Below are 13619 nucleotides of genomic sequence, written 5' to 3'. Positions count from 1 at the left end.
CTCACACTGAGCAATAATACTATCCATACTTACTACTGATACTCACACTGAGCAATAATACTATTCCTAGATACTACTGATACTCACACTGAGAAATAATACTATCCCTAGATACTACTGATACTCACACTGAGCAATAATACTATTCCTAGATACTACTGATACTCACACTGAGCAACAATACTATCCCTAGGTACTACTGATACTCACACTGAGCAATAATACTATCCCTAGGTACTACTGATACACTGAGCATTAATACTATCCCTAGCTACTACTGATACTCACAATGAGCATTAATACTATCCCTAGCTACTACTGATACTCACAATGAGCAATAATACTATCCCTAGATACTACTGATACTCACACTGAGCAATAATACTATCCCTAGATACTACTGATACTCACACTGAGCAATAATACTATCCCTAGATACTACTGATACTCACACTGAGCAATAATACTATCCCTACTTACTACTGATACACTGAGCAATAATACTATCTATAGATACTACTGATACTCACAATGAGCAATAATACTATCCCTAGATACTACTGATACACTGAGCAATAATACTTTCCCTAGATACTACTGATATTCACACTGAGCAATAATACTATCCCTACTTACTACTGATACACTGAGCAATAATACTATCCCTAGGTACTAATGATACTCACACTGAGCAATAATACTATCCCTAGATACTACTGATACTCACACTGAGCAATAATACTATCCCTAGATACTACTGATACTCACACTGAGCAATAATACTATCCCTAGATACTACTGATACTCACACTGAGCAATAATACTATCCCTAGATACTACTGATACTCACACTGAGCAATAATACTATCCCTACTTACTACTGATACACTGAGCAATAATACTATCCCTAGGTACTACTGATACTCACACTGAGCAATAATACTATCCCTAGATACTATTGATACTCACACTGAGCAATAATACTATCCCTAGGTACTACTGATACTCACACTGAGCATTAATACTATCCCTAGCTACTACTGATACTCACAATGAGCATTAATACTATCCCTAGCTACTACTGATACTCACAATGAGCAATAATAATATCCCTAGATACTACTGATACTCACACTGAGCAATAATACTATCCCTAGATACTACTGATACTCACACTGAGCAATAATACTATCCCTAGATACTACTGATACTCACACTGAGCAATAATACTATGCCTATTTACTACTGATACACTGAGCAATAATACTATCCCTAGGTACTACTGATACTCACATTGAGCAATAATACTATCCCTAGATACTACTGATACTCACACTGAGCAATAATACTATCCCTAGATACTACTGATACTCACACTGAGCAATAATACTATCCCTAGATACTACTGATACTCACACTGAGCAATAATACTATCCCTACTTACTACTGATACACTGAGCAATAATACTATCTATAGATACTACTGATACTCACAATGAGCAATAATACTATCCCTAGATACTACTGATACACTGAGCAATAATACTTTCCCTAGATACTACTGATATTCACACTGAGCAATAATACTATCCCTACTTACTACTGATACACTGAGCAATAATACTATCCCTAGGTACTAATGATACTCACACTGAGCAATAATACTATCCCTAGATACTACTGATACTCACACTGATCAATAATATACTATCCCTAGATACTACTGATACTCACACTGAGCAATAATTCTATCCCTAGATGCTACTGATACTCACACTGAGCAATAATATACTATCCCTAGATACTACTGATACTCACACTGAGCAATAATACTATCCCTAGATACTACTGATACTCATATTGAACAATACTATCCCTAGATACTGATACTCACACTGAGCAATAATACTATCCCTATTTACTACTGATACACTGAGCAATAATACTATCTCTAGGTACTACTGATACTCACATTGAGCAATAATACTATCCCTAGATACTACTGATACTCACACTGAGCAATAATACTATCCCTACTTACTACTGATACACTGAGCAATAATACTATCCCTAGATACTACTGATACACTGAGCAATAATACTATCCCTAGATACTACTGATACTTACATTGAACAATAATACTATCCCTAGATACTACTGATACTCATATTGAACAATATTATCCCTAGATACTGATACTCACACTGAGCAATAATACTATCCCTATTTACTACTGATACACTGAGCAATAATACTATCCCTAGGTACTACTGATACTCACATTGAGCAATAATACTATCCCTAGATACTACTGATACTCACACTGAGCAATAATACTATCCCTACTTACTACTGATACACTGAGCAATAATACTATCCCTAGATACTACTGATACACTGAGCAATAATACTATCCCTAGATACTACTGATACTTACATTGAACAATAATACTATCCCTAGTTACTACTGATACACTGAACAATAATAATATCCCTAGTTACTACTGATACTCACACTGAGCAATAATTCTATCCCTAGTTTACTACTGATACTCACAATGAGCAATCATACTATCCCTAGTTACTACTGATACTCACACTGAGCAACAATACTATCCCTAGTTACTACTGATACACTGAACAATAATAATATCCCTAGTTACTACTGATACTCACACTGAGCAATAATTCTATCCCTAGTTTACTACTGATACTCACACCGAACAATATTAATATCCCTAGTTACTACTGATACTCACACTGAGCAATAATACTATCCCTAGGTACTACTGAAACATTGAGCGATAATAATATCCCTAGTTACTACTGATACTCACTCTGTGCAATAATACTATCCCTAGGTACAACTGATACACTGAACTATTATACTATCCCTAGGTACTACTGATACTCACACTGAGCAATAATACTATATATATATATATATATTACTGATACTCACACTGGACAATAATGGTATCCCTAGTTGTTACTGATATTCACACTGAGCAATAATACTATCCCTAGGTACTACTGATACACTGAACAATACTATCCCTAGTTACTACTGATACTCACTCTGTGCAATAATACTATCCCTAGGTACAACTGATACACTGAACTATTATACTATCCCTAGGTACTTCTGAAACTCACACAGAGCAATAATACTATCCCTAGCTACTACTGATACACTGAACAATAATACTATCCCTAGCTACTACTGATACACTGAACAATAATACTATCCCTAGGTACTACTGATACACTGGACAATAATACTATCCATAGGTACTACTGATACACTTAACAGTTATACTATCCCTAGGTACTACTGATACATTGAACAATTATACTATCCCTAGTTACTGATACTCACACGGATCAATAATACTATCCCTAGATACTACTGATACTTACACTGAACAGTAATAATATCCCTAGTTGCTACTGATACTCCCACTGAGCAATAATACTATCCCTAGTTAATACTGATACTCATACTGAGCAATAATACTATCCCTAGTTACTACTGATACACTGAGCAATAGTATTATCCCTAGTTACTACTGATACAGCTGACACAGCCCTAGGTAACTAGCATGGGGAAGACGCCGCGCCCCTAGCAACAGCGCGGCGTGACATAGCCCCCTCCGGGAACCAGAGTCGGCTTCAAAGGGTGAGCAGCATGGAATTTGGAGACCAGAGATGGAGCATGCACATCACGGGCAGGAACCCAGGAACGGTCTGCTACAGAGTAACCCTTCCAATGTATCAGATACTGCAATTGTCTGCACCTGTATCTGGAGTCCAGAATCTTAGCCACTTCATATTCGGGGTTACCATGGATCAAGAGCGGAGGAGTTTGAGGCTGGGAATATCTATTCTGATGTACGCCTTGAGTAGTGAGATGTGGAAGACTGGATGTATGCGTAGGGTTCTTGGCAAGGCACTTTGTAGGCAACAGGAGACAGTCTTTTTAGGACCTTGTAAGGACCGTTAAACCTAGGCCCCAATTTGTGACAGGGTTGACGTAGATGGATATGTCGAGTGGAGACCCAAACATGTTCACCCACTGGAATGGCACGTACAGAAGCCCTGTGGCGATCAGCAAACCTCTTACATCTAGAGACAGCTGAACAGAGCTGAGAGCGAATCCGTTGCCAATGAGTGGTGAGATCAGTGATATGATGGTCTGCGGCAGGAACCCCAGTGGACCGAGCTGAAAGAAGGAAGATACAAGGTTGATAACCTGCTGCAGCTTGTAATGGAGAGCACCGAAGTGCCAATGGGTGTTTCTTGCCAGCTCAGCTAACTGTAGTAATTGCAGACCAGTAGGTATGGCGAGTGTTGACACAGGCTCTGAGGTAGGCTTCAAGATCCTGGTTTGCTCTCTGTTAGTCCATTAGTCTGAGGATGGTAGCCAGACTACAAGGATACAGTGGTTCCAATTAACTTACAAAAGGCTCTCCAGAAGGCAGAGATGAACTGTAAACCCCTGTCGGAGACGATATTCACAGGAATGCCATGAAGTCGTACCACATGCAAGAGAAAAAGGACAATTCCTGAGCAGAATGTAGTGTGGCTAGGGGTACGAAGTGAGCCAGTCTGAAGAAGCGATCCAGCACAACCCAGATAACAGTATGGTGCTCGGAAGAGGGAAGATCAACAATGAAGTCCATCGTTATGTGTTTCCAGGGTCGTTTGGGAATGGACAATAGTTGGAGCAAATCAGGAGGCAAGGATCGGGGAGTCTTGTTGGCAGCACAAATTGTGCAGGCTTTCACTTAGTCCTGAGCGTCGGACTTAATAGTAGGCCACCAAACATGTTGGCAAAGACGCCTGAAGGTCCTAGTCGAACCAGGATGTCCTGAGAGTTTGCTATCATGAGCCCAGGCTAGCACAGGGGTACGGAGGTTCCGAGGCACAAAGAGGATATCAGAGGTCGTGGGGGCACCAGGAGGTTTATTAGACTGAGCACGATGTAATCTTTGCAGAAGAGTGGTATTGAGTTGAGCGATCACACAGGAGGGGGGTATGATGTGTTTGATAGGAGCTTCAGAGGAATCACTTGAGTGAGGGAACTGACGGGAAAGGGCGTCCACCTTCTTGTTCTTGATTCCAGGAAGGTAGGAAACCACAAAGTGAAAACGGGAAAAGAACAAGGCCCACCTGGCCTGACGAGGATTGAGTCGATGAGCAGTTTCTAAGTAAGTCAGATTCTTATGGTGGGTGAGGATCTGGATAGTGTTGATGGTGCCCTCTAGCCAATGATGCCATTCAGTTAAGGCCATTTTAATGGCTAAGAGTTCACAATTACCCACATCGTAGTTCCTCTCAGCAGGAGTGAAACATTTAGAAAAGAAGGCTACAGGGTGTGATTTGGAAGTCAGGTCCCTTTGGGTAAGAACTGCTCCAGCCCCTATCTCGGAGGCATCAACCTCTAAGGTGAACTGTAGGTTAGGGTCAGGATGGCGGAGCACAGGAGCTGAACAGAAAGCCTTTTTCAGACAAGAAAAGGCATTTATGGCCGCAAGAGGCCAATGTTTACAGTCCTTGTTCCATCTAGTCAATTCAGTGAGAGGAGCGACTGTTTGAGAAAAGTTCTTTATGAACTTGCGGTAATAATTGGAGAACCCCAAGAACCTCTAACTCCTTTAAGGAAGTAGGTTGAGGCCATTCTAGTACAGCGGTGAGTTTAGCAGGATCCATGGCAAAACCCTCCTTCGAGATGACATATCCAAGGAATTAGATCTGGACTTGATCAAACTCACACTTTTCTAACTTGGCTACCAAAGAGTTATCCCTGAGACGAAGAAACACCTGTCTCGCATGCCTGTGATGCTCCTCTAAAGTGGAAGAGAAAACAAGGATATCATCCAGGTAAACAATGACAGTGCGATTGAGGAGGTCACTGAAGATGTCGTTGACAAATGCCTGGAAGACTGCAGGGGCGTTACACAACCCAAAGGGCATTACAAGGTTTTTGTAATGCCCTGATCTTGTGTTGAAGGCGGTCTTCCATTCGTGTCCTGGAGAGATATGAATCAAATTATATGCTCCACGTAAGCCCAATTTAGTGAAGAAGCGAGCATCCTGGAGTGGGTCATACAGTCCAGTGATCAGTGGTATGGGATAGCGATTCTTGATGGTTATGTTGTTCAAGGCCCTGTAGTCTATGCAGGGTCTGAGCCCACCATCCTTCTTGCTGACAAAAAAGAAACCAGCCCCAGCAGGAGAGGAAGAAGGGCGATTGAAACCTTTGGCTAGGTTTTCTTGGATGTACTCCTCCATGGATTTGGTTTCTGCCTTGGAGAGTGGATATGTCCTGCCTTTAGGAAGTGGGGGCTCCGGGAAGGAGGTCGATCTTACGGTCATAGGGGCGGTGGGGTGGCAGCACGTCGGCTGCTTTTTTCTCAAACACATCAACAAAGTCTGCATATACCGAAGGAAGGATGGAGGGAGTCTGGATGCTGGCTATGGGAATGCGGAGCAGAGGAGTGACTTTAGCAAGGCAGAAGTGGAAACAGGAGGTATACCAAGAAGCCAGTTGTCCCTCTGCCCAGTCGAATTGTGGATTATGTAAGTGAAGCCAAGGGAGACCAAGGATGACAGATTGAGCTGGGGCATCAATGACCTCGAACTGGAGCTGTTCGGTATGAAGAACACAGATGGTCAGGGGTGCTGACTCAAAATGGATCAAACCAGAACCAAGGGGGGTGCCATCCAGGGTAGTTATCTTGAGACAATGTCTTTTCTGTAAAAGAGTTAGACCAGCTTGCATCATAAAATGGTGATCCAGGAAGTTGCCAGCTGCCCCTGAATTGATGAAGGCTTGAGTGTGGACAGTATTCTGAAGGAAGGTAAGGGTAACAGGTACCAGGATCTGAGAGGAGTGAGGGGTTTTGGTAGAGATCATGCTTAGAGGTACCCCTGTGTTAGCCTCTAGCGGCCGAATGTCACAGTCCTTTAGTTGGTGGGAGTTAGAGCCACAATAAAAGCATAGTCTCAGTCTCCTCCTTCTTTGTCTTTCAGACTCTGAAGGTTTGTAGGAGGAGAAATTAATGGGTTCCTCCACTGAGGCAACTGGAGTTGCTGAAGGGGTAGAGGATGTCGCCAGAACCGGGGGACGGGAAGGGAGGACCCTCCTAGTTCGGTCTCTCTCAGCTTGTCTCTCCTGAAAGCGGGAGTCCAGGATGATACAAAGTGCTATAAAGTCATCCAAAGAAGAAGGGATATCACGATAAGTGAGTTCATCTTATGCGTTCATGTAGACCCCTCCTATAGGCCGCCTTGAGAGCACTGCCATCCCAAGTGGTTTCAAGTGCCAAGGTGCGAAAGTCAACGGCAAACTGAGCCACGGTTCTGTTTCCCTGGCGAAGATCCAGGAGGGAATATTCTGCAGCAGAGGTATGACCAGAAGCCCCAAATACAGCAGAAAAAGCAGAAACAAAATCATCAGCATCATGCAGGAGAGGAGAGACCTGTTCCAGAAGAGGAGAGACCCAGGCTAGGGCCTTGTCTTTCAGCAAGGAAATGATAAAGGTGACCCTTGACTGGGGAGACTGAAAGGTGTGAGGATCATTACGGAAGTGCAGCCTACACTGGTTAAGGAAACCACTGCAATCCATAGTACCTTCATACTTTTCAGGCAAAGGAATCTAGGGTATGCTTCCAGAAGCAGAGGCAGAAGCCACAGTACTGGGAGCAGGGACTGGCGGTGAAACAACAGGAGCAGTATTCCTTGATGTGACTAGTAAGGAGAGTTGAACGGTATTAGCCTCCAGCTTGGAATCCATATTCTGCAGTTGTGTAGTATGGGTTCCCAACATCTGTCCCTGGAGATAAACAGCTTGTGCCACCTCATCTGGTTCCATGGCCCAAGTATAATGTAAGACTCGTGGGATACTCCTCTATCAGACCGAACTCGGCCAGTAGTCTTGTTATCCCGGCGTTGAGCCGGAAAGATAGGGAATATCCCAGAGCAGAGAGTATCAGGCAAATGAGGAGAGCGGCACTCACCACAGGCTGGACAGCACAAGGCAGATAGGCAGACAGGATCCGGCAGCAGAAAGTTAGGCCAGTAATAAAGGGGTTAACCAGGTAGCGAAGTGAAACAGGCAGGGTTCAGTAACAAGGATCAGTCCAGCAGATAAGAGGTTAACCAGGTAGAGTAGGTCGACAGGCAAGGGTTCAGCAACAAAGTATCAGTCCAGCAGTTTAGGGGTTAACCAGGTAGCGTAGTAAGACAGGCAAGGATTCAGCAACAAAATATCAGTTCAGCAGACGATCTGTCACTCCCAGGAGCACAAGAAGTAGTAACTATACTTGGGCAGTGACTGATCGTCTGCTGCCCGTTAAAATAGGCAGAGTATTGGCGCCACAGGACCGGCCAGCATCAGGAGCGTGCGGCGATGACGTCAGCACCGCACGCAACCAGTGCCAACACAGCCCTAGGCAACGAGCATGGGGAAGACGCCGCGCCCCTAGCAACGGCGCAGCGTGAGATTCTCACACTGAGCAATAATACTATTCCTAGTTACTACTGATATACTGAGCAATAATACTATCCCTAGATACTACTGATACTCACACTGAGCAATAATACTATCCCTAGTTACTACTAATACACTGAGCAATAATACTATCCCTAGTTACTACTGATACATTGAGCAATGAAACTATCCCTAGATACTACTGATACTTACATAGAGCAATAATACTATCCCTAGGTACTACTGATACACTGAGCAATAATACTATCCCTAGGTACTACTGATACTCACACTGTGCAATAATACTAGCCTTATGTACAACTGATACTCATACTGAGCTATAATACTCTCCCTAGGTACTACTGATACTCACACTGTGCAATAATACTAGCCTTATGTACAACTGATACTCATACTGAGCTATAATACTCTCCCTAGGTACTACTGATACTCACACTGTGCAATAATACTAGCCTTATGTACAACTGATACTCATACTGAGCTATAATACTCTCCCTAGGTACTACTGATACAGTGAGCAATAATACTCTCCCTAGGTACTACTGATACACTGAGCAATAATACTATCCCTAGGTACGACTGATACTCATACTGAGCAATAATACTCTCCCTAGCTACTACTGATACAGTGAGCAGTATGACTTACCGCGGGTCTACTATAATCACTCAAGTTAGCAGTAATAGTCATATTGAGTAATAATAATAATGACACACAGGAATACAATGTGTAACTGTGATACTCAGACTGAATGGCAATGGTACTTGCTCTGTGCAGTGATTTTCTAAGAGGCAACAATTATGTTTACAGAGATTATCGGTAATAACACAAATAATTATAGTAACCCTGGGTACTATTTGCACAGTGGTACTGATTTTTACTTAGGCAAGGGTACACTACTTGTGCTCAGTATATAATACATGGGTAGAGATTTTACCCTGGGTAACAATCTGCTTACACAATGAGCAGCAGTAATACATTGGCTAACATGACTGGTCAGTAAGTGACATTATTTCACCAGTTAACATTAATACTCTCTGTATATACTGTAATAAAACAAATTGTGTTTGAGCTGATGGAAAGCACAAGCTGACACCACTGTACATCTGACAAAATAGTTTAATGTGACTTAATCTGTTGTTTGAGTCAGATGCCCCCAGTTGCAAAAGCCGATGACAAATTACCCATGTGTAGGGGACTATAAGTATGTGCTTCTTGCTGATATTGGGGGGGGATCTTATTCTGTTTCAGGAGATGGAAATAAAAAGAGAGACAGAATCCCCCCCAGACACCCTGCAGGGCCCCTTTGCGGAGCAGGGGGACGAGGAGGAAGAGCTGCCACATGCAGAAGTTGTTGATATATTCCAGGAAGGCCTGGCTATGATGGTACAGGACCCTCTGCTGTGCGACCTGCCTATTCAGGTGAGTCCCCAGCAGTCAGCCGTGGGCCCATTCAGGTGAGTCCCCAGCAGTCAGCCGTGGGCCCATTCAGGTGAGTCCCCAGCAGTCAGCCGTGGGCCCATTCAGGTGAGTCCCCAGCAGTCAGCCGTGGGCCCATTCAGGTGAGTCCCCAGCAGTCAGCCGTGGGCCCATTCAGGTGAGTCCCCAGCAGTCAGCCGTGGGCCCATTCAGGTGAGTCCCCAGCAGTCAGCCGTGGGCCCATTCAGGTGAGTCCCCAGCAGTCAGCCGTGGGCCCATTCAGGTGAGTCCCCAGCAGTCAGCCGTGGGCCCATTCAGGTGAGTCCCCAGCAGTCAGCCGTGGGCCCATTCAGGTGAGTCCCCAGCAGTCAGCCGTGGGCCCATTCAGGTGAGTCCCCAGCAGTCAGCCGTGGGCCCATCCTTGACAGAGATTGGCACACGATAGCAGAGTATTTAGATTTGTTAACGGCCTTTTCTGTTTAACACTGAGGGTATGTTTCAGTTTTCTTCCTTATCGGTATAATGTAGCCCTGACTGTGTGACCGCAGCATCTCTAGTCTAGAGGGATCTTGTTACTCTGCTGCATCAGACAAGCCTGATTGTTTCTTTATTCCTGTTCCTGTCTCGTTTCTTTTCGGAGCTTGTCTAGTACATAAACCAGGCTACGTTTGCAACCACTTGGAGTCTAGGAAAGGAATGACAACATCAATATGTGTTATACGCACAACATGAAACACAAGGGGGCGGTACATAGAGGGGCATTAGTTGATACCTTGGGAAGGTTGGTGCAAGAAGGAAGACCTCAGTTGTTTGCCTGGATGCTGGTGATCCTGGGTATATCTGATGCTGGGTGACAGTTTATTAGAGACATGTGCTTGTTATTGACAGTGACCTACCGTCTTATGTTTGTGTATCGGGGGGTATATTTTACCGACTTCTGATAGAGTAACTAGAACGCTGCGCACTAGTACACAAATAGCCATCTCCTCAGCTCTCCTGTATGTTTTGTACAGTCTGTAGGGAGGAAGTAAGATAGTCCAGCATACTTATAGTCCGGAGGGTGCAAGACAGGAATGTTCTTCATATCTCCCGGGTCCTGTGGATCATCTTTAGCAGTTTTAGCACAAGCTGTTTGTGGCTTGACTAAAGATTGTTTATAATCACTGTCATTCATTTGTTGCATAGAGGGCGATATAGTGTAGCTAGAATACTTATCAGTAGCAGGTAAATGTGCAGTTATTTAAATCCCATTTATTTGAAGTTAGTAGCAGCAGATTCTCTCACCAGTCGTGTGTGTCCTTGAGACACAAAGTGTTGGCATGAGTATGTTCATTGGTGTATTTGTGTCTGCATTAAGGTGGAATTACAACTCGTATGATTTTATCAGTGTAGCTATAGGTTTGATATGGAATACGGTTCCCTACAGGAGAGCGCCTACCAATACTACAAATTATATACCACAATAATAACTTTTTTATTTATTTATTAAAAATACACAGAGTGCTATATACCTTGATATATGTAGAACAAATTTGTATTGTATTAAGAAGCAGCTGTCTTAAGGATGAGATGAAAACAGAAGAATTCCTGTATAAAGAAAAGGGCAAGGACAGCACTACAGTTAAGGCAAATGTAAAGTGTTTTTACTATATATAAAACATTAAAAAGAAATGTATAAATATAATACTTGCACTAAAAGTCTTGTAGCATGCAAAGCAATACTGCAATCAAAAACACAGCTGTCATCTGATGAAAAGGATTCTTTCCTTGAAACGCGCAGTGCTTTGTGGTTCCAGAGGATTAACTGGCCGGTAACTCCTGTGTTTTGATTGCAGTATCGAAACTCCAAGTGACAAATTGCTTTGCATGCTACAAGACTTTTTAGTGCAAGTATTATATTTATACATTTCTTTTTAATGTTATATATATTTGCCTCATCTGTAGCGCTGTCCCTGCCCTTTGTTTATAGGGGATTGTTTCAGGTTTTGATATGGATGTAGGAACAGTTATGGTTGCTGAGGACTTCAGTCACTGTGGTGCTCATGCTGGTGACTTTAGTTCGGCCTTTGAGGAAGGAAGACATTTGCCCAGATATTTCATTCACTCACCATATGAGCATGTTCTTCTGAGGTGTCAGGCAGCAGTTGAGTTAGAACCATGTTCCTTTATATAGGAGATGTCATCCCAAACCTTTACCTGGTCTGTTTTCTCCCCAGAGTGATGAGGTGGTACCATGTCAACATGATGAAAAGTGAGATGTTTATAAAGCTGTGCAATAAACAAGATGTAGTTGCCAACTCTAGTATTGCGAAAACAAATGATGTTCTTGCCGTTAGAGGGTTACTTACACTGTACAGAAAGTAAAAGCTAAATTACGTCTCTCATTATTTTTACATTGTTACTATCACCTGGTTTTGTAAATTTAATATTAACAGAGGAATAAGAAGGTTGAATCTGTTTCTCTTTTATAGGTTACACTGGAAGAAATAAATTCGCAAATCGCACTCGAGTTTGGCCAGGCAATGACTGTCCGTGTGAGTAAGGCGGACGGAGAGGTGATGCGTAAGTAATGGCGATGGATACAGAATGTCTACATGCAGCAGTAATGCTTTTCTTTGTCACATTAAAGGCATAGTCTACTCCAGAATGTTTATTCTTTAAAAGGATAGATAATCCCTTTATTTACCATTCCCCAGGTTTGTATAACCAACACGATTAAAGTAATACACTTGTAACCTCTGTGATTACCTTGTATCTAGCCTCTGCAGACTTCCCCTTATCTCAGTTATATTAATATACTTTTTACCTCTGTGATTACCCTGTATCTAAGCCTCTGCAGACTTCCCCTTATCTCAGTTATATTAATATACTTGTAACCTCTATGATTACCCTGTATCTAGCCTCTGCACACTGACCCTTATCTCAGTTATATTAATACACTTGTAACCTCTGTGATTACCTTGTATCTAAGCCTCTGCAGACTGCCCCTTATCTCAGTTATATTAATATACTTGTAACCTCTGTGATTACCTTGTATCTAGCCCCTGCAGACTTCCCCCTTATTTCAGTTCTTTTGACAGCACTGATTGGCTAAAATGCAAGTCTGACTCCTAAGTAACTTTATGGGAGTGAGCACAATGTTATCTATATGGCACACATAAACTAGCACTGTCAAGCTGTAAAAAAAAAACTGTCAAAAAGATAAGAGGTGGCCTTCAAGGGCTTAGAAATTAGCATATGAGCCGACCTAGGTTTAGCTTTAAACAACGAATACCAAGAAAATAAAGCAAATTTGATGATAAAAGCAGATTAGGGCATGCAATTTTAACCCTTTGAGTGCTAAGATTTTTAAAGGTGTTTTTTTTCTTTCTTTCAGATCCCCAAGACTTACACTGTTGGAAAGGTTAGGCGATTACCTTTCCAACGGTGGGTCTTGGGGGTCTGTAGCTGCTTAGATGCCTGAGATACAGGCTCCTAAGCAGCGTGCCCCCGCTCCTATACTTAACATTAAGTATAAATAAAGTTGCGCGGTGACGTCATCAAGTAATTGCACTTGACGTCACCGTGCATAACGTGAAGCCCCGGCGATGCCTGTCACTATGCAGGCCCGATCGCCGGGGTAGGAGCGGGTGGGAGCCCCCAGATCTCCCTCAAGGTGAGAGTGAGCCGTTGTTGGCACCAGAGT

The 13619-nt window shown here is 42.9% G+C and overlaps 1 protein-coding gene across 6 annotated transcripts in view; it reads left to right on the top strand.

Moving 5' to 3' along the window:
* Positions 1-13619, top strand: part of SNRNP25 (small nuclear ribonucleoprotein U11/U12 subunit 25) — a 47683-nt gene that overhangs the window by 804 nt on the left and 33260 nt on the right. For all 6 annotated transcript variants that reach the window (XM_053694481.1, XM_053694479.1, XM_053694476.1 and 3 more), the window contains exons 2-3: positions 9767-9937; positions 12406-12496. In XM_053694481.1, coding sequence (XP_053550456.1) covers positions 9770-9937; positions 12406-12496 — 259 coding nt within the window. In that variant the 5' untranslated portion in view covers positions 9767-9769. The remainder of the gene's footprint in view (positions 1-9766; positions 9938-12405; positions 12497-13619) is intronic.

This window comes from Bombina bombina, chromosome 11 (genome assembly GCF_027579735.1).
Source record: "Bombina bombina isolate aBomBom1 chromosome 11, aBomBom1.pri, whole genome shotgun sequence".
NCBI lineage: Eukaryota > Metazoa > Chordata > Amphibia > Anura > Bombinatoridae > Bombina > Bombina bombina.
Note: the sequence above shows the minus strand (reverse complement) of the source record. Positions and strands in the feature narration are given on the sequence as shown.